Source organism: Callithrix jacchus, chromosome 7, assembly GCF_049354715.1.
Source record: "Callithrix jacchus isolate 240 chromosome 7, calJac240_pri, whole genome shotgun sequence".
Classification (NCBI taxonomy): Eukaryota; Metazoa; Chordata; class Mammalia; order Primates; family Cebidae; genus Callithrix; species Callithrix jacchus.
Window position 1 is genome coordinate 62,304,739 of NC_133508.1, and position 22,425 is coordinate 62,327,163.

Genomic DNA, 22,425 nt, shown 5'->3' on the forward strand with positions numbered 1-22,425 from the left:
TTACTTATAAGCATCCTTCTGATTATACTGGGCCCACCCTGATAATCAGGCTAACCGTCTCTCCCCAAGTCAGCTGATTATCAACTGTAATTCCATCTGAAACCTTAATTCCATCTTACCCTGTAAACCAACATTAACAGGCTCTGAAGATTAGAACCTTTGAGGGCCATTGTTCTTCCTGCCCTAGGCAAGAAGGGCAGTGTGCGTTTGAGGTGATGGGCAAAGGCCCTGTGGCTGAAGCGTGGTGGGAAAACATCCGAGAGGCAGGTAAAGTGTTGGAGGCTCGGTGCCGTGGGGCTGGTGGTTTGGAGGCTTTTACACAGGAATGACGTTTAATGGTTTGCCTTTTCAGAAGGTGGCCCTGGTAGCTGTTTGGAGAAAGGATGGGGTGTTGGGGGGAGGAGGGGGAGGAGAGAGGGCAGCTGGAGACCATTGCTGACAATCAGATGACAGCCAGAGGTGGATGGGAAGGAGGAAAGGAGGTGAATCAGAGATGTCATCGCCAGAAATCCTGCTGGATGCATTTGGGTGCGGAGAGGAGACTTGAGAGGACTTGGTTTCTGGCATGAGCAAGCATCTGGATGATGGTGCCGTCTCCTGATGCAGGGAGGACGATGAGTGGGAATCCCTGGGCAGGCGGAGCACCTGCGAACACTTAGTGGGAGTGTGCTCTGGGCCAGGGGCTGTGCTGAGGGCCTTGGCGTTGTAACTAATGCTTGCAGCACCCTGGGAGGTGGGCATGGTTACTGCTCCATTCTGTGAGGCAGTGGAGTATTGTGGCCGTGAGCACAGACCACCTGCGTTCATATCCTGGCGCTCCTGCTTACTTGCTGTGACACTTGGACAAGCACCTGTTTCCTCACCTGAGAATGAGGTTAATTCTATTCTCTAAGATTAGCGCGAAGATTAAATGAGTTTATTTGTAAAATACTGATGACTCATGGAAAACACTAGATAAGTATAACAGTATCATTGTTAAACAGATAAACAAACTGAGGGACAGAGAGGAAGTATCTTGTCCAAGGACACACAGCTGGGTAGAGCCAGGATCTAAAGCCAGGCCCTGAACTGCTGTGCCTTACCTCCTCCCCAGGAGCACCTCACAGAGGTGTGGTGAAAACTGCTCGTGGATACAAAAGCTCTTAGCAGCATGCATGACACGGTATGTCCTATAAATGTCTGTATGTGGGAGTGCAGTTTCTTTTGCCGTAAAATGGGGGTGACAACCCCTACTCTGCCTCACTCACAGGTGACCATAAGGCTCAAATGAAAAAGCATTTTGGAAATGGTAGAGACACCTGCACATGGGCAGCTTTTGTTGAACCATTTCCCATTGGCATTTCACTTGTGGGTGGCCTAAGATCTTTTCCACTGTCACTCCTCTTTGTCCCCCCACGCTATCCTGCCCCCACCTAACACCCAATCAATCTGCGATAGAGCAGTTGGGGACCTGCCTCAATGCAGTGGCTCACAGGTCTGGTGGCCTTCTCCATGCAGCTGCCCTTGTCTGTCTGTACACTGCACCAAGACCAAAGCCTCTCCAGGAAGGGTCTCACCTGCCCCTGCTGTTGTGGCCTCACAAATGGAGCTGTCCCCTTATTGGGCCTTTGATAAATCTTTGTTGAGTCAAGGCCTGTGGGCAGTGGGTACTTCTGTTGCAGGCATCCCCCTTAACCCTCTGACATGAGCAGCCCTAGAGGGTGCCCCTGCATTGTCGCCATCCTTAGTCATTTACTCAACACATTTTTATGGAAAGTCTCTTATGTGCCGGCTACTCTGCTAGGTGCTGGGGAGCATTCATGAGCAATGGAGCCAACAGAGCGTCATGGAGCCTGCATTCTCGTGGGGGAAAATAGATACTAATTAATCAGTCACACAACTGATGTAAAATTTTGACTTTAATAATCCTCCATAAGGCTGAGGCAGGAGAATCACTTGAACCTGGGAGGCAGAGGTTGCAGTGAGCTGAGATCGCACCACTGCACTCCAGCCTGGCTCCTGGTGACAGTGAGACTCTGTCAATAAATAAATAAATAAATAAATGATCCTCCATAATAGGGTGATTCAACCTGAAAGGAAGACCTTTCTTGGAAGTGCCAGTCAAGCCCAAGAGCTGAAAAATGAGTGGAATTCACCGAGCAAAAAGAGGAGGGAGGAGTGGTCGGAGGAGCGGGGCTGTCGTGTGCAAAGGCCCCTGGCAGAGGGAGGCATGGTTCTTTGGGGAACAGAGAGAAAGCTAGTGCAGCTGGAGCAGAGATGGGGAGGATAAGCTCACTGAAGGCGTGAGTGGGTAACTTCCTGGGGCCTGATGGGCCTCTGAAAGGAGTTTATTTAAATGTGTGTTTGGGATGAAGCAGAGAGATATAAATAAATTTGCACTTCAAATAACCACTCTGGCTACAATGTGGAGAGCAGTGTAGGAAGCCTGGGAAGACCCTCTAGGCCAGTTAGGAGGCAGCCGCAGGAGTCCCATGGAGAGATGGAAGTGGTTTGGATTAGGGTGGTGCTCGTGGTGGTGGTACAAACGGAAGTGGATGGAGAGATACTTTAGTGGATATGTTAATAAGATAGCAATATCCCGTGGCTACTTTGTATAAAATTTTTTATTTCAATAGTTTTTGGGGTACAGGTAGTTCTTGGTTACATGGATAAGTTCTTTAGTGATTTCTGAGATTTGAGAAAGCCGTCACCTAAGCAGTGTATACTGTACCCAGTGTGTGGTCTTTTACCCCTCAACCCCTTCAGTCTTCCCCCAACTCTGAGTCCCCGAAGTCCATTATATCATTCTTAGGCCTTTACATCCTCATAGCTTAGCTTCCACTTGTAAGTGAGAATATATAATATTTAGTTTTCCATTCCTGAGTTACTTCACTTAGAATTATGGCCTCAGCTCCTTCTGAGTTGCTGCAAAGGACGTTATTTTGTTCCTTTCTATGGCTGAGTAGTATTCCATGGTGTACATGTGCCACATTTTCTTTACCCACTCATTGGTCATTGGGCACCTGGGTTGGTTTCATAAATCTTTGCAGTTGCAAATTGTGCTGCCATAAACATGCATGGGCATGTGGCTTTCCATGTAGACTTTTTATTTTTGGGGAGTGGTAGATACCCAGTAGTGGAGTTGCTGGATCAAATGATAGTTCTACTTTTAATTCCTTAAGGAATCTTCATACAGTTTTCTATAGTGGTTGTACTAATTTATATTCCCACCAGCAATGTAAAAGTGTTCACTTTTCACCACATCCATGCTATGGCTTCTTTTTATTGAGCGCCTACTGTATACCAGCCATTGTGCTCAACACTTTACCTATGTTATTTACTCTCAGCATTGTTGGATTAAGTATTTCTGTCCCTTTACAGATGAAGCAACTGAGACTCATAGAGGTTAAGTCATTTGCTCAAGGCCACACAGTCAGTAAGGTGGCAGAGCCCTGGAGCAGTCTTTCAAACTTTAATGTGCCTTTGAATCACCTGGGGCTCTTGTTGAAATGCTGCTTTTGATTCAGCAGGTGGGAGGGTGGAGCTGAGGTACTCCGTTTCTAACTTGCCCCCTGGTCAGGCCCTGCTGCTTGTCCCTGGACCACTCTGAACAACAAGGGTCTGTCTGCCTCTAGGGCCCACTCTTGAGACCCTGATGCCTTAGAAGCAGCTGCAGACAGAATGCAATTCCTGCGACTGCTCAAACTGAAATCCCCATGGGCAGGATGTGGGTGAGATGTGTGGACCTCAGGTGGGTGGGAGTCGGATCACGTGTTCATTTCCCACATTGGCCTTTCAGTAGCTCGAGTAAACCCAAAACTGAGAGGGTTGGAGGCAGCATCTCCCCTTCTGCTCCCCCGCCCCACCTCCCAGCGCAACCAGACCCCACCTGTGCCCAGCTTCTGAGCCATAGACCTGGCTGTGTGTTTGCAGGAGCTTCGTTGGAATCGCCAACCAGGTCATGTTGTGTTGCACCAGTAAATGGGAGTGGATCAGAAAATCTAACATGGATAGTTTTTAGGTACTATGGGAAGTAGAAAAGTTCCTTTTTAAAGTTTCCTTTCTTGTTAAAGAATAAATGTGCTAATAACTTTTTAAGCCCTATCCTATGTAGCTGTTGACATACCATGTTTACAGGCACTTAGTACATTCTGTGTCCTTGTACTTTAACCAAGATATCTGTGCTGGATGTACTCACAGGCATGTCCCAGCTCGCCATTGCTTTTACCTGTTTAGAAAAGTTTTCTTAGTCAGTCGGGTTTTAGTTTAGATTCAGACACAGCAGTCAGGATGACCCCAGATGCATAAGAAATAAATTTGTGTGTTTTCCTTTGCTCATCTTGTGGCAGGATGGCTAGTGAGAGTACCCTTCCTGCAGTCCAGGACGTAAAAATTGCGTTGCTGAAAGATCCTTTGTCTCAGTGCTGATTTTTCTTTGTGGCACTGAGCATCTGTTTCCAACAGGTACCAAGCAGTCAGCTCTTTCCTTGGACTGTGCTGAAAGTGGGAGAGGAAAAAAAATCAACCCAATGTTCTCATTTCTCTATCTACATAATCATTAGATCCCAGGATCATTAGAGACCAAATCCCTTCCTGCTTGGCCCCTGGAAATGGGGCAGGTGTCGCTGCTGGGAGACGCCAATACGGCTGCACGTCATGGTGTGAGCACTTGTCTTTAATGACTGAGAAAATCCATTTCCCTCCTTGGCAGCTTTGAATGTAGCAACTGTGGTTCTGGGACACTGCCAGAGCCGGCCCTGTATGTATGTGTGTGATTTTTTTTAAAGTGAGGGAGAGAATGTCTCGATATTCAGTGCTCACCCTTCCTTCCAACTTGTTGCCCCAAAGAACTGTCCAAAGCGAACTTAGGAGTTTTCCACTCAGGAAGCAGTGTGCTGGCACCCTCATGTCCTCCCCTCCTCAAATGCATCCTTTCTTTCTTGATCCCATTGTTCTGGGGTCCGCAGCTGAGTGGGCATCTGTGCCTGAGTGATACAACCGATTCTAGTCTCTTTTCTGCAACTCTTGAGCTCTGAGACAGGTAGAAAGAAAATCTTAAACAAAATAATAATGTTCTGCCTCACACTAGTAAATATTTTTCACTTAAAAATTCCATGTCATTTTGATTTGTTCAGGTAGACAAGAACATCTTTTGTTTGAGGAAAAGCTGAAGAGATTTCTTAGGATTCAGCTCCGATGGCTCTGCCTGTATCTCTTTGTCACTGGAGCTTTGTTTTCCGCCTTTGCAAGACTAGGGTGAAGGGAAGGCTTTGTGGTCTATTGTTAGGTGCTCTTTGAATCTACCAATCACAGACTACAGGAAGGGAGTGGGGCTTCCAGAGACCATCTAGAGCAACCCTCTGTCGCTAGCATGGACACACAACCCACACACAGTGACCACCTGTTGTGTGTTTCTAGAACCCAGTGGGGACAGGGAGACAATTTCTTTTGGTGTGTAGTTCTCACGTTGCTTGATTCTGACCGTCATGTTCTTGTGCGTGTCCTAAATATCTTTTGCTGCAGCTCTGGCCCGTTCCCTAATCAGCTACTACACCGTCCTGGCCCATGTTCTTAGAGACATGGTTATCTCTGTGATATGAGTGTCTATGTCCTGGCCTAGGCAAGTCACACCCCTTTCTGAGTCTCATATAAAATGTGGCTTTGAGAGTAGATGATATCTCTGGTCTTAAAATTCTCTTTGACTCTGGAGTTCTGGATCTGAGCTTCTGTTTGAAGTTGTTTCTCTTGCTGGGCGACCTTCTCACTGACAGTCTGCTGTAAAGCCTCCTTTTTTTTTTTAAACCATAACCTAACTTGGTCCTACCTACCCATGGCTGACCATCCAAGCACTTTCTTTTGACTTAAGGGTAGCACCATACAATTTCTCCTTTTTGTTTTTCATTTTAACAACCTGTATTTTTCACATCACGAAACATTTCTAGATACTCATTGTAAAAAATTCAGAAAATATAGGTTAATGAGAAGAAAAACATGGAAATCACTAAACCTCTCACCATCAGACATAACCACTCTTAACAGTTTAGTGTATTTTCTTTCAGTCTTTTTTTTTAAACACTCAAACATAGACTAGTAAATTTCATACTATATAATTTTGTGTTCTGCTTTTCCACCTAATAATATATAATGAGCATTTTTGCCTATCATGAAACATTTGTAAACATAATTTTTAATACCTGCTTACTACTTTACATCTCCTACTTTATTTAGCCCTTGCATAATTATTTCCAAATGGGAAAAATATCTATCCTGTCTGAACTCACTGAACTGGCCAAATCAAATGAGATAAAGTATGCAAAGAGCTACACAGATGTAAGTGATGACTGTTCATTATGTTTTATCTCCCCAAGTGAACTACTTTATTGTCACAAAATGGTTATACAATTTTCTATTCACTAAGTTTTGCACAGTGGTGGGCAAAACATGCTGTCTGGCTATAATTTCTTAAAAGGCCATGTAAATATTAATAACTTTAGAAGTTTTTTCTTAGGAATTTCTTAGAAACTCTGGTCTAAGGAAATCATTCAAAATGTTTTGTGCACAGAGATGTTCACTATGGCATTATTTATAATACCCCCAAACTAGAAATCACCAAAATGTCTAATTATATGGGAAGGAGGTGAAGTAAATGTTGCTGAACCTACTTTCTAGGCTATTAGATAGCTATTTAAAATGATGTTTACAAGACCTTTGTAATAAAATCAGAAACTTTTTTGTCATAATTATGGGAAGAAATGAAGGTACAATATGAGAGGGGAAAGAGTGGAGAGAAAGACATCAAAATGGGAATGGTGGTTGGAGTTAAAGAATGGGTAATTATTTTCCTTCTCTTTGTCTGCTTTTCTTCAGTGAGCTTCTGTGCCTTTGGTACATTAAAAGGTAGAGAGACAGAGAGAGACAAGATGAGAGAGAGAGATGAGACTAGAGAGAGAGAAGTGAACCTTGTTTTAAAAATTACCTGAAAGGACTTATGCAGAAGAGAGAAGGAAGGGGCACAGAGCTGAGGTCAAAAGAAAGTGGGAGAAGAGGGTATGAGGGCTGAAGCCTGAATTGAGCTGAGACTTGTAGAAAATTCTCAACTGGGCCGGGCGTGGTGGCTCACACTTGTAATCCCAGTGCTTTGGGAGGCCGAGGTGGGCGGATCACGAGGTCAGGAGATTGAGACCATCCTGGCTAACACGGTGAAACCTTGTCTCTACTAAAAATACAAAAAATTAGCTGGATGTGGTGGCACATGGCTATAGTCCTAGCTACTCCGGAGGCTGAGGCAGGAGAATAGCTTGAACACAGGAGGTGGAGGTTGCAGTGAGCTGAGATCGTGCCATTGTACTCCAGCGAGGTGACAGAGCGAGACCCCATCTTGAAAAAAGAAAAATGAAAATTCTCAGAACCACCAAAGTAGCCTCTTAATTTTTTTGAGTAGGAAGAAAATGGGTACCTCCTTTGAGCATGCTGATAGAATTATAAAAGGAGAAACCAAAATAGCTAGTTCCTAATTTGTTCACCGGACTTCTTCCTCCTTTGACCAGCCTGGGGAACAGCCTTGGTGAGACAGACATGAAGACCAATTCAGGTCTTTGAGGAACTGGGGGCTAGGAAGAACTTCAAGGAGACTGACAGTGGCCACATTCTGTTGTAATTTATAAAAAGTGAAGGAAAATGGAATTCTGTAATGTATAAATTTGGATGAAAATGATAGCCTCCAATACAATTTCTAAATGGGGTCTTAAAAAAAAGAATTTCAGACTTAAAAGTTGCAAAAACCTAACAAAGATCTTATGTTTACCTTCACCCAGATTCCACAAATGTTAACATTTTACCCTATTTGCTTTCAATCTGTTTTTCACTCATTCACTCTATGCATATATAATATGTATTCATACATGTATGTATGATATACATATACATATGTACATACATATTGTTTTCTGAACCATTTGAAAGTTGCAAATGTAATGCCCTCTATCCTTAAATACTTCATTGTGTATTTTCAAAAAGAATGACATTTTTTTTTCTTTTCTTTTGAGACAGAGTCTACCTCTGGGTAGAGGCCTGGGTGACATAGCAAGACCTTTGTCTCAAAAAAAAAAAAGATATATAGATATATACCTCTCTCTATATATATAGCTACATCTATATAAAGAGAGAGAATTCACATACCACAAAATACTACTTTTAAGGTATAAATTTCAGTCATTTTATTTTATTTTATTTTATTTTATTTTTGAGACGGAGTCTCGCCCTCTGGTCCAGGCTGGAGTGCAATGGCGTGATCTCCACTCACTGCAACCTCTGCCTCCTGGATTCAAGCAATTCTCCTGCCCCAGCCTCCCGAGTAAGCTAGAATTACAGGCAACTGCCACCATTCCCGGCTAATTTTTGTATTTTTAGTAGAGACGGTTTCACCATGTTGGCCAGGCTGGTCTCGAACTCCTGACCTCAGGTGATCTGCCCGCCTCGGCCTCCCAAAGTGTTGGGATTACAGGCGTGAGCCACTATGCGCAGCCTCAGTCATTTTAATATATTCACAGAATTGTGAATCATCACCATAATCAATTGTAGAAAATTTTCATTATTCTGAAAAGACCCCATGCCATGAACAGTCACTCTCCATTTCTCCCTTCCCCTAGTCCCTGGCAGCCACCACTCTCTGCTTGGACAGATTTGCTTATTCTAGACATTTCCTGTAAATGGAATCATACTCCAGGTGGCATTTTTGCATCTGGCTTCTTTCGCTAATCATAGTATCTCAAGTTTCATCCATGCTGTAGCCCACGTCAGTGCTTCATTACTTTTTCCGGCTGAGTAACATTCCATTGCATGGTATACCACATTCTGTTGATCCAGTCAATCAATGGACATTTGGGCTGTTTCCACTTTTTGGTTATTACAGATAATGAATGACACTGTGAACTTCTGTGTCCAAGTTTTCGTGTGGCTGTATGCTGTTATCTTTCTGGGGTATGTGTCAGGAGTACCCAAGACACCACCCCTGGGTTCAGTGATGCACTAGGAAGACTCACAGGACTCACAGCCCATAGTCCTCATCATGGCAGTGATTTATTACAGTGAATGTAATAAGTTACAGAGCAAAATTAGCAAAGGAAACTTAGTGCCTGGAGACCAGTCCAGAGGAAACCAGGTGCAGGCTTCTAAGAGTTCTCTCCCAGTGAAGATGTGTAAGGTGTTACCTACCAGGGAAGCTCTTTAGAGACTTCAGTGCCTAGGGTAGGCACCCGCTTCCTAACAAGTACTAACATTCCAGACTCTAGAAGGAAAGTAGCCTTTTAGCATAAGCCACATCCTATAAACAGTCCAGACACAGGAAACCACCTTTATCAGTTAGAGACTGATAGGTTCCTAGACACCAGCTGAGGACCAACCTCACAAACAGGCCTTTCTGTGGACAGATGTCTAAGACCTGCTACGTTAACTTCTCTGCACAGGTATGTACCTAGAGTTAGAATTGCTGGGTAATATGGTAACTCCATTATTTAACTTTTTTTTGCCAAACTCTTTTCCAGTGTGGCCGTGACATTTTCATCCTGACGTGCTATGTATGAGGGTTCTGATTTCAGCATATCCTGGCCAACGCTTTTCATCATCCGTCTTTTTTAGTGTGGCTGTCCTAGTGGGACTAATAGGTTTTTAAGTTAGTGATTTGCAAGCTTTTAGGATAAAAAATGATGACCCATAGGAGCCAAAATGTGTTCTCTAAGAAGAGTCGTGCCAGTCTAACCCCTTATTTTCCTTTAAAAAAAGCAATTTATTTTTTCTGTACTAGGGCAGAGTGTTTTCAGCCCTGTCTTGCACAATATCTTGATGTACAAAAATGGAGAATCAGGGGTCGTACTGATCGCTTGGCAGATTTCTTACTTGCTGATGAATGCCATCAAAGAAAAAAGAAAATAAAAAAGAACAGAGCTGGGTCCAGGAGAGAGACTCCTGAGGCTGTCTTCCCAACTCAATCCTCAGCTGGCTGTTGATGTTTCTGTTCAAAACCTGGGGGTAGATGCAGATAGCAGTCCCATCAGGTCTGCAGATTACCCAAAGCAGGCAGACACACATGATGAATAAGATCTGGTTCTGGAAAGGTTGGATCTGGAACCACAGAGATCCTTACAGCATGGAATGATAGGCAGAGTCCAAGGAGATGGAAGTTATTAGGGACAAATGGCAAGTCCACACCTATGCAATCTGGCACAGAGGTGACCAGAGTGAGTTTGCACTTCAGTTTCTGCTCATTTCCAAAAGAATAGCCAGCCACAAGTAAGCGACAGATGCATGGGGCACCTGGAAGAACGCAATGTCGTGTGGGTCTGCAGTTGCAGAGGGCTCAGTAGTTGAGCGCAGTTCAAGAACTGGCTCCCCGTGGCTGAAGGTCTGTTGTGTGAAGCAGGAAGAACAGTCTCCCCTGTGGCCCATGAGGGAAAACATTTCAATTGATTAAAGAAGAACTTTGTGAAACTCCACAGTCAAATGGGCTGCCTGGTAAGGTGGAGAGCAGCCCATCACTGAGAGTATTCAAAGAGATATTACTATTAAGGAACTTCCCTGGGGCAGAAGGAAGCCCGGGTGACCTTTGAGGTCTTAGAACATCCATGACGTCAGGAACTGTCCATCTCCAAAGTCCAGGTATTGCCCATGGCATGTATCACCAGTTTCAGAGTGAAAAACATCAGCCTTTCCGTGGGTCACCCTTTCTTGGGCTCCTCACAGTCCTACCTGTCCATCAGAACTCTTGTTCATCTGTCCACGAAGCTTCCCTTGAGACACATGCTTGCCCCCTTCTGAGCACCTGTTGCCCAGTAGCCCCTCATCTCTGGCTTGTTTGCCTGTTACATGTCTTGCCTGTAAAGCATGTGGTCCATCTTGAGTCTTCCAGCCATGTGCTATGCTCCAGAGCCAATTCAGCAAATACTTAATAAGCACCTTGTGTGCCAGTTCCTGGATGCATTATGGGGCATGTAGCAGTGAAGGGGAGGGGGGTCTGACCAAATAGTTGCAGGTGTGAAAGCTTGACTGCAGGCCACTGTGGGTCTGCATCAGGAATGTGGGATGGTGTCTGACTTTAGGCTGCAGAAGTGCCCTTTCAGCTGGGACCTGAAGGAAGATGGGCAGTTGCCAGGGGGCCAAGGGGTTGGGCTTGGAGTGCATTCCCACCGTGGCTACTGCCCAGTTACAGGACAGGACACCTGGTAGGTGTTTGTTTAGGGTGTGTTAGGAAGAGAGAAGGACCACCTGACTAGGAGGCTGTCCAGTCCGTCCCCTGTCCCCTGCTCACCCAGCACCTACACTGAGCCACCCGTGGCCTGAGTTGGGAGGCATACGTGCATTTAAGGAACGAAAGCATGAAGAGGCAGCTCTGATTGCCTTGTGAATCCAGTCCCCAGCGATGCTGGGATGTTTTGTGCCTTCATGCCCTCCCTTGGTGTGGATGACTGTGAAAACGGGCCACATTTCAAACCTCATATTCCTGCAGTGACAGCTTCTTTGAGACCACATAGATACCTGTGATTCTCATAATTACTCCCGAACACCCACTTCTCTGTCTCTAGGTAGGGGGAATTTTCAGATTAGGGTGTGTGCCCTCCCCCCCGCCACCTTGGAACTCTCCCCTCCCTTTCTGCTGTCATTTATGCTTTTTAACAGCCTGCTGCTCTACCCAAACTACCCCTCAGCCACCTGCCCTCTCTCCCTTCACACCGACTTAATAGAGCTCCCAGATAAGAGAGACTGAGGGAGGAGGCCATTCTCTCTCAAGCACTCATGCCTGGCAATTATTTGTTGTTATTGCCAATTCAAGATAAGTAGAAAATAACAGAGGAATGGAACCAGGACTCAAAGCCCATGCCAAGCGCTTGGCTGTGTTACCACGATGTTTGAATGTGTGTCACATGGGAAGCCACATGTCCGACCAAGCCTAGGGGTGGGTGTCTGCTGCCCTGGGAGTTGAATGAGCTGGGTTCCAGCCTGGCTGCTGTGCTACCCTGACCACTTCTCATCTCTGGGCCTCAGTTTCATCATCTGTGAAATGGGGCATTGGTGCTAGATTGTTCTGCCATTTCCCAGAGAGTCCAGGCCATGCACTTGTCAGATCTGTCTGCCCTCCTGGTCTGTGTGTTTGGGCTGCAGCAGTGGGAGCAGCTGCTTACTGGCTCGGTGTGCCAGGAAGAGATGTGTTCTAAGCACAGGCACCTGGAGTGGCTGAGCATGGAGAATGCAGGTGGTGATATCCTAGAAAGGGGTGCGGCGACGGGAAATACAGGCTGGGAGAGAGGCAGGGAAAGCAGATGGATGCAGGACAGTGTCTGGAAGTGAGGTGAGCGGTACAAACAATAGAACAGATTGGTGCTTCTCAGATGTGGCCTGTGGACCAGCAGCAGCACGTGGGAAGTTGATAGAAAGGCAGATTGTTGGACCCCACTGAATCAGACCTGCTGAATCAGAAACTCAGGGTGGGGCCCAACAATCTGTTTTGTTTTTTGTTTGTTTGTTGTTTTTTTTTTTTTGAGATGGAGTCTTGCTCTTTTGCCAGGCTGGAGTGCAATGGCACAATCTTGGCTTACTGCAACCAGCATCTCCCAGATTCAAGCGATTCCCCTGCCTTAGCCTCCTGAGTAGCTGGGACTACAGGTGTGCGCCACCACACCCAGCTAAGTTTTTATATTTTAGTAGAGACAGGGTTTCACCATGGCCAGGATAGTCTCGATATCCTAACCTCATGATCCGCCTGCCTCTTGGCCTCCCAAAGTGCTGGGATTACAGGCGTGAGCTACCGAGCCTGGCCGAACAATCTGTTGTAACAAGCCCCAAGTGATTCTGATGCAAGCTAACATTTGAGAGCTAAGAGACTGGAAGGAAGGAGGGGTAGATAGATGAGACTTAGAGAACCAGTATTTTAAAGGTCAAGGAGGAAATAGAACTAGTGTTTGTCAATCACTTGCTGTGTCTGGTCAGAAACTGGGCATTCCCACTACATTCTTTCATTTAAACCCATCAGGGTGGTGGCAAAGCAGGCCTTGTCCCTTGCTAAAGCAGATCTTAGCTGATACAACTGACTTCATGCCAAAGTCACAGAGGTAGCGCCAGAGGTATGATTAGAACCCAGGCATCTCTGGTCTGGGAGCCTGAGTACTTCCTGGCACACCATGCTGCCTCCGCACCCACCTGCGCCTCAGTTCTACTGCCGCTACGGGCCCCTGGCTCCTCCTCTGCTCCATGGGTCACCCCAGAACTCAGCTGGGCTGTGCTCCCTCTGCAGCCTGCCATGCCAAGGGAAAAAGGGGCACACCATAAAGGCAAGTGAGGGAGACCTTGGGGGCCACAGCGCAGGGTTGAGAGTGGACTGTCACCTGGCATCTGCTTCACCCTGAAGGTCTTGGGGAAGCTGGGGAGCAAGGTGCTGGTGTGATGCTCCCAAGGGCTGATGTAGCTGTCTTCCCTAGTAAGAACTCATGCATACATGGGTGACAGTCCACAGGCATCCATTGATGCCTACCTGTGCCAAGCCCTGTGCTGGTTGCTGTGGGAGAAACTGAGACAAGACAAGTGTTGTTTCTAGCTTCAAGGAGTTTATGGTCCAGAGCCAGAGGAACAAGAAGTTAACAGGAGTGAGCTGGGGTGCATGGGAGGCTGGGGTAGGTCAAAGGAATTCAAAGAGACTTGTATGGTGATTTTAGGGGACAAAACCAAGGCTTTGGGGACAGAACTAAGGCTTTGGAGCCAGAGGGTATGGCTCACTTCCCAACATTCTCACTGACTCACTGAGTGAGCTTGGGCAAGTTACCTCATGTCTGTGACCTGTCTCCTTACCTATAAAGTAGGGTAACAATACCTAGCTCAGGGGGAGTGTTCTAGTAGATTATTGCAAGCACTCATTTTCCTTCCCTTCAGAGGATTACTTTAAGCCAGAGCAAAACAGAGAAGGCTTCCTGGAAGAGGTAACTTTTTGCTTTGGCACTGAAGGATGTCTAGAATTTAGTGCTTTTTCTGTCTTCTCTAAGAAATCTGTGGGTAGGCCCTAGACATGTAGCATTTTCTAAGAAGAATGACCTTCCCAGCAGCTATAACTGTACAAATAAAATCATGTTGAGAGGAAGTCACCTTCTTCAATTTGGAAAATTTGGAAGATGTCTTTTTAGATGTAGTGTAACATCCTGTTGCAAAGGGCAAAGCCAGGCGGCTAGTACCCACTGCCAGGAACCATCACACTGAGATTTCTCTCTATGCTGCTTTTCCTTGCAGATGATGCAGTTTGCCTGGCAGAGCTACAAGCGTTATGCAATGGGGAAAAACGAACTCCGTCCACTAACAAAAGACGGCTACGAGGGTAACATGTTCGGTGAGTCAATTCAAAACGCTTTGATATCGGAGAGACCCACTGTCCCCTTAGTGGCTGAGTGGAATTTTACTTTTGGCTTTTCACCTCCTGAGTTGTGGGGGCTCCACAGTTCTCCAGATCTGGGGCCTTCCAAGTCTGTTTTTTCTGGACCGTTCAGGCTTCTGAGTCCTCCTAGATTTGGGGGGAATGCCATATGCTTCTCTCTAGCCTTACAGACTGCTTTGTATGAAATTGTCATTTATTTTTTAGAGTGAAGAAACTCGGAAATGGGAGTAGGGATAATGAGGGATGGAGATTTGTTTCCTTGAAGGTTTGAAGACCTGAAGGACACAGAGGACCAGGTTTAAATCTCCTCTGGAGTGTGGCTGTGAAATGGTCTTGGATGTTTTCGTAGATTGCTGGACACATTATCTGATGGGGCTGAGTACAGGCTTTTTAGAGTTATTGGGGGCTGGGCATGGTGGCCTGCACCTGTAGTCCCAGTCACTTGGGAGGATGACATGGGAGGATCCCTTGAGCCCAGGAGTTCAAGTCCAGCCTGGGCCACATATTGAGACCCCACCTCAAAATGACAATAGCAACAAAAACGAAAGGGTATAGAGTCATGGGGGTGTGTCTCTCACAAGCTACTCAGTGGACAATGGAGTAGCCGCCCATCAGGAGCAGTGGCGGGTCCTGCTGCTCCTGGCAGCTCGCTGTGTTTTATCTGCAGCTCTACTTGCTGGTGTTGGTGTCTTTGTCCTCCCCCAGCCACGGGATTCTCCAAACCCAGAGCCTTGAGAGCCTCGCTCTGTGGCTCAGAGGGACTGCAAGGTGCCTTCTTGTGGGCATGGCCTCCAATTCCAACAGGAACACCCATGCTGGTTGCCAACCCCCTCGTCTGCACCCTGGCCTCCGTCTCCCCTGAGGGACAGGAGTGGTGTGGGGCTGGAGAGGGGCAGTCCCGAACCTAGATTCCTCATCCCTTACGGATACAGACTCCTGAAGTCAGGAACCAAAGAACTGAGTCTGAGATGGAAATTTCTGGGAAAATCTTAAAGGCACATTTGCAAGGGATATCCCCCCAGCACCCACATTGTGTGCGGCCCTTTCAAAGGTCCATGTTATGGAAAAAGTGGCAGGAATCTGTCCTCCTCCTCTTCACCATCAGATCGTCACCTGTCTGGTTGTTCAGACATTTCACTCCTCTTGAGGAAAGTGGGGCGTGGATTGGGATAGCTTTATGTCTTTATTTTTCTCATTATCTTAGGAGTATATGGGGGAAAAGAAAAGTATCAAAAAAAAGTGCAAATCAGGAAAAAAAACATCTGTTCTGTATGTAGATGCAGCCTCCATTGACATCTTTGCCTTTTTCCTCTCTGTCTTTTCTTTCTGCTTTTTTTTTTCCTTTTATATATCATTTTATGTCTGCTCTGCTCTGGTTTTTTTTTTTTTTTTGGCTTCATGCTACATCATGTTTCTCGAAGTCATCTAAATGTTTTCATAAAGAATGTTTTAATGGTTTCTGTGATTCTATTGATACGCCATAATTCATTTAGCCATCCCGCTAATGTTGGACAAAGATTATTTCCAATTTTTTTGCTATTAAAAATAATGCATGAGTATCTTTGTGCATAAAATTTTGTCTCAGGATAGATTTTTAGAGATGAATTCCTGAGTCAAATGGGAGGAAGAGAGATATTTCTTTTAACTTCAAATCAAATATGAGTTAAAGAGATGTGTTGATTCCCGTTAGGAACCTGGCTGTCTTACAGCCTAGAAAATGCCTAGAACACAACATTTCCCCAAATATCCTACGTCACCTGGGGAAAGATTGCTGGTGCAGATCCCATCAAAGTCGTTGGAGCTTTTGCTATTAGTGTAAACATGGAAGGACGTTATCAAGAAAGCTTCCTCCTTCTCTCTAAACACAGTTTGCAGATATTCAGGGCATTGGTGGGAGGGTGGGAGGGGCTGTTGATTTCTGAAACAGCACACTGCATGGGCTCAGCTATTGCTCAGACCATCGCGGGAAACACTTCTGGGAGGGATTCCATTTTGTAAAATTCCTCAAGGCCTGGGATTTAAATCTCAACCCCCTGGCCCCTTTCCAGTGACCAAGCTTGGAGGCACATACTTGAGCCGTCTGGAATGGTGGAAAGAACCTGGAGTTAGAATCAGATGACCTGGGTGCAAGTCCTCATTCTGTCCTGAGCTGTGTGGCCAAGTCCAAGGCATTTAACCTCTCTGGGCCCCTGTTCATTTATCATTCATACTGGGACTGCTAGAAGGATATAAATGAGTGTGTGAATAAGCACAGGGCCATGTCTGCATGAGTGATTTATGATTTCTGTTGTAATAAATGAGGTTGGCAGTTGTCCCAGTGAGCCCATGGCAGGCTCTGAGGTCCCTTGGATTGTCTATCTCAGGAGCAGCCTTGGCAGGCCCCAGGGAGCCCTGTCACCCAGTACCTGTAGCATTCCTGGCATTGAGGCAGAGCCTTCCCTCTGCAGCCAACAGACAAGCCGCAGTGGATGGCTGGCACCTGGGATGGGGAGATGCACGGGCAGGGACCCAGCGCTGGGTGGGGAGAGCCGGTCTTAATTGACTCCTTCACTCCATATATGGCTTATTAGGTGCCAGCGCCTGGTGCTGACTGCTGGGGATACAGGGATAAATGGTACAGCGAAAGTTCTACCAGCTTTGCCGAGACATGCTCTGGCAACCCTTCCTGGAGCCTCTTGGGGGTCTGTCTAGGTGTTCTCAGAGAGAGGGACAAGTGGAGGTGACCACAAGTGCTGACATGAACAGTCCTTTCAGGCTGGAAGTTCCAGCAGACCTGGTTTAAATTCAGACTTTGCTGCTTCCTGGTTGTGTGACCTTGGACAAGTCATTTCACTCCGAGGCTGAGTTTTTCTGTAAATTGGAGCTAATGATAACTCAAATCCCAGGCTAGGGCCTGCCTGACAAATAGAACCTATTAATAGGTGGTAGCTCAAATTACTGTCACCACAAATGGATCTCAGGATACTGAGGCTTATGGGAACACACCCAAAGGATGAGGGCTGAGGGGCATTCTCAGAGCCTGAGAGGGGTTCTAGTTGGGGTGAGCCCATGAGGGGCTTTGAAGCTACACTGTTCTCAAGCTAGGAGATGAACTGGCCTGAATGAAGCAGCTTGTCACACCACCACTTCTTTTCTGGACTCATGGGGGTTGCTGGGTGGCACCATTCCTGGACATTTAATGTCCTCCCTGTAGGCTGAGCCCTGCAGACCTGGGATGCTGCTGTGCCCATCCTGCTATGCTGGCCAAGTAGGGTATACAAGGAGACCCTGAGTGGCACCCCGCCTCCTGGTGCTCGGCTTGGACACGGGCTGCTGCAGCCTCGTCCCTGGCCTGCAGGGCTGGCAGGGCTGCGTGAGGGGAAGGGTAGTGAGTTCACATGGGTGCCTTGTTTTGCTGAGATTTACAGGAGCTGCAGCGAGGGCAGTCAGATGCCCGAGCCTAGTCCCCCGCTGTGGCACTTGACCAAAGTGAGTCCCCCTCTCAGCAGCCCACTTGCCCTTCCTTGAATCTATTCTTGCTTTTAAGGACAAGATCTCTGGGTGAGGCGTCTCTGAAGCCAGTTTCTGTGTCTTAAACAAGTCAGTGTCAAAGTGGCTTTCTTTTTACCCACATCCGGCTCAGCAGGCCCTGTCAGCAGATGTTCCTCGTTTAAATCCTGGTGACCTCCAGCAGTGAGGATGCAGCCTGTTCCTTGCCTTGTGGCTCAGGTCAAGGCTCATCTCTGCCTTTTTTTTCTTTCTTTCTTTTTTTTTTTTTGAGATGGAGTGTTGCTCTGTGGCCCAGGCTGGAGTGCAGTGGTGCCATCTCTGCTCACTGCAACCTTTGCCTCCTGGATTCAAGCAATTCTCCTGCCTCAGCCTCCCGAGTTGCTGAGATTACAGGCACACACCACCATGCCCAGCTAATTTTTGTATTTTTAGTAGAGATGGGATTTCACCATGTTGGTAAGGCTGGTCTCGAACTCCTGACCCTCATGATCTGCTCACCTTGGCCTCCCAAAGTGCTGAGATTATAGGCATGAGCCACCATGTCTGGCTAATCTCTGCCTCTTTCTCCTTCTCTGAGAGGTGGCCAGATAGAGCAGTTAGTACCTGGCCAGGTGGCAGAAAGAATATGGACTTTGAATCCAGACAGGCCTGGGTAGAACCTCTGGGTTACTGCTTAGGGGCTGTGGAGTGGGGCACGGGCACTGCCTCTAGTCTGCGGTAAGGATTAGAGAGGAGACCTGCAAAGGCTTAGCTCCATGCCAGGCACAGAGCAGGCACTTGATCAGGGGGTGCTGTCATTGCCATTGTGTCACAGAGGTGAATTTGCAACTTGAAGAAGGCATGGTAGAGGCAGGTGAGGCAGGGAAGGAACCAGCCGCAAAGTGGCTCAGTACCCTGAGGCCCAGCGTCCTCGCCTGTAAAAGGGTACAGATGTTACACCTGCTGCGAGGCTTTGGGGGAATATTAAATAAGCTAGCTAAAGAATATGGACTCAGCTGGGCATGGTGGCTCATGCTTGTAATCCCAGCACTTTGGGAGGCCAAGGCAGGAGGATCACTTGAGATCAGGAGTTGAAGACCAGCCTGGCCAACATGGTGTGAAATTCCGTCTCTACTAAAAATGAAAAGATTAGCTAGGCATGATGGCGTGTGCCTGTAATCCCAGCTACTCAGGAGGCTGAGGCAGGAGAATTGCTTGAACCCAGGAGGTGGAGGTTGCAGTGAGTTGATATCGTGGCACTGCACTCCAGCCTGAGCAACAGAGGCTGTCTCAAAACAACAACAGCAACACAACAACAACAAAAGAAAGAACTTGGACTCTGGGGCCAGATGGCTTGCATGTGCATGCTGCTTTGCCACCTACTAGCTGTGAGGCAAGTTTCTTAACCTCTCTCGGCCCCAGTTTTCCCATCTATAAAGTAGGAACAATAATAGTACCTCCTTCCCAAGATTGTTTTGAGAACAAAATGAGTTTGCACATAGGAAGCATTCATCAAGTGTCAGCTGCGAAGAGGATGCTGCAAGGCCCTTAGAACAGTGTGTGCTGCTCCCATGTTGACTGGGGCGGGCGTCCAAGTCCCCTGGACCCAGGAGCCCACATGAGGATTCAGGGCTTTCCCAGCCCTGACTCCCCTCTGTTTTTTCCTCCCAGCCCTCAAATGGCCATGGCAGAAATCTTGGGTGGGCAGATCACTGGTAGACTGTGTACCTCTCACACCTTCATTTAAGCAGCTTATACTGGAACTTTTAACAGGAGGAGGTGGGGAAGGTTAGGGTTGATGGCCTTGGAATAAATCAGCCTCCTGCCAATGGCCACTGGGGGTCAGCTGGCCAACCCTGAAAGTACTTAATGGATATGCATCTTTCTAATAAATCTGTGCAGTTCATGAGAACTTCATCCTCCCTTGGCAGCAGGGGAAATTGTCAAGGGGCCCAGAGTCCTGGAATGTCACCACTGGAGGGGTTCTTTGATGGTGAGTCCAACACCCTCGTTTAGAGTTGAGGAAACAAAGCTTCAGAGAGGGGAAGGGGCGTGCCTGGTGTGATCCAGAAGGTTAACCGGGGGACTGGGACTGTAACTTTGGTGGTGTGAGTCTCAGTGCAGTGCTCTTTATACCACCCACTCTGAGATCAGCTAGATTGTCCAAGGCCATGCTGTCAAAACACAGGCCTGCCTGTTACGGCCAAGTCACCACCAGCAACTAGAAATCCTCAGAGCTTTAGCAGTGGCAAACTGCCTCTTGGGAGGTGTATGATTTCAGGCCCAAGAGTGCATTCCTTGCACATACATCATGCGAGGCACCATAGCTGTATTCACTCTTTTAAAAAAAAAATGTATTTTTTAAATTAATTGAGATGTCGTCTTGCTATGTTGCCCAGGCTGATCTTGAACTCCTGTGCTTAAGTGATCCTCCCAAAGTGCTGGGATTACAGACAGGAGCCACTGCGTCTAGCCCATAGCTGTATTCTCTTTGTCTATCTCACAGCCCTTATAAAATCTAAATTATCCATCTTTTTTTTTTTGAGACGGAGTCTCGCTCTGTTGCCCAGGCTCGAGTGCAGTGGCTCGATCTCGGCTCACTGCAACCTCCTCCTCCTGGGTTTAAGTGAAGCAGGAGCAGTGAGAAACAAACCTCTTGAACAATGAACTGAGGAAAGAAGTAGCTTTTTATTCAGCGAGGGGCTGTGGGGGGCTATAGCCTTATTCACTGAGCTCCCCGAGAAGCAGCTTCTTTCCCCTTTTTTAGGCTTACAACATTAAAGGGGAAACTGAGGTGAAACTATGTCATTGTCCATTGTCCGACCTTAAAATCTTTTGGCTTCATTTATTTTTTAATTCAAATGCAGCCTGAGCAGGAATAGGTAGGGGGCTTACAGAGACAAAAACAAAGGCAATAAACTGTTAGCCACAGAGGTGTTTCCAGGAGGCAGCCTGGGCCGTGGCCGTGCAAACGTGGGGCGTGACCCAGTGCCGGGCTCCAGCTGGTAGGGATAACATTCATTTGCAGCTCTTTCAAGGCTTACAGATGGCAGAGATGCTGGGATCTTCCCACTCTTTGGTATTTTATTTTACTTTTATCTCTTCTCCCTCTTTCCCATCTAGAGGGGAGGGGAAAGAAGAGGAGGGAGGAAGTGGAGACTGGGAAATGGAAGGAGGTGAGGGGGTCTCCCCTCTCATAAGCAGTTCTCCTGCCTCAGACTCCTGAGTAGCTGGGATTGTAGTGCGTGCCATCACGCCCAGCTAATTTTTTTTGTATTTTCAGTAGAGACAGGGTTTCACCATGTTAGCCAGGATGTTCTCTATCTCCTGACCTTGTCTCTATCTGCCCGCCTCGGCCCAAAGTGCTAGAATTACAGGTGTGAGTCACTACACCTGACCTAAATTATACCTATCTTATTCCCATTGCACAGATGAGGAGACTGGGACTTGGCAAATTTGAGGACTTGCAAAGTCTTAATCCCAGTTCCGCTGGACTCCCAAAACCCAAGCAGTAAACCATCATGCCGCCATGTCTCCCAGTGACCATGTACAGTGGCCGTCAAGAACACAGTGGGGCAGAGGAGTGGTCTGGGGGTTGGTGTGTTGCCATGTCCTCTACACCACTTCCCCTATGGAAAGCCAGGGAAGGCATGTGATTCATGGCCAGGGTCTGCAGCCTCCCATCTCTAGGCTTCATCATTTATCAGACATCAGCTGAGTACTCAGGGATTGAACAGAAGACTCAGATGTCCCTCTTTTCTTCCACCATAGGAACATCTTTTATCCCTGCCTAATAACCTAAAAACATTTACAGTTCACCCTTAAACAACACAGGGGTTATAGGTGTCAACCCCCTGCACAGTTGAAAATCTGAGTATAACTTTTGACTTCCCAGAAACATAACTGCTTATTAGCCTACTGTTGACTGCAAGCTTTACCAATAATAAAAGCTATAGGCCGGGCACAGCACTTGGGTAGGCTGAGGCGGGCAGATCACGAGGTCAGGAGTTCAAGAGCAGCCTGGCCAACATGGTGCAACCCCATCTCTACTAAAATTACAAAAAATTAGCTGGGCATGGTGGCGCGTGCCTGTAATCCCAGCTACTCAGGATGCTGAGGCAGGAGAATTACCTGAACCCAGGAGGCGGAGGTTGCGGTGAGCTGAGATCACACCATTGCACTCCAGCCTGGGTAACAAGAGTGAAACTCTGTCTCAAAAAAAAAAAAAAAAAAAAATTAGCTGGTGTGGTGGCTCTCACCTATAGTCCTAGCTACTCGGGAGGCTGAGGCAGGAGAATCGCCTGAACCTGGGAGGCAGAGGTTGCAGTGAGCTGAGATCACGCCATTGCACTCCAGTCTGGGCAAAAAGAGCAAAACTCTGTCTCAAAAACAAACAAACAAACAAACAAAAACACAGTTAATACATATTTTGTATGTTCTATATATTGTATACTCTGTTACAATAAAATAAGTTAGAGAAAATTAAATGTTGTTAAGAAAATCAAGGAAGAGAAAATATATTTACTGTCCATTAACTGGAAGCAGATCATCATAAAGATCTTCATCCTCAT

The 22,425-nt window shown here is 46.8% G+C and overlaps 1 protein-coding gene across 1 annotated transcript in view; it reads left to right on the plus strand.

Annotated features, from left to right (window-relative positions):
- Positions 1-22,425, plus strand: part of MAN1C1 (mannosidase alpha class 1C member 1) — a 177,646-nt gene that overhangs the window by 60,358 nt on the left and 94,863 nt on the right. Inside the window, exon 2 of the mRNA XM_035308185.3 lies at positions 14,245-14,341. Within this exon, the coding sequence (XP_035164076.1) occupies positions 14,245-14,341 (97 nt within the window). The remainder of the gene's footprint in view (positions 1-14,244; positions 14,342-22,425) is intronic.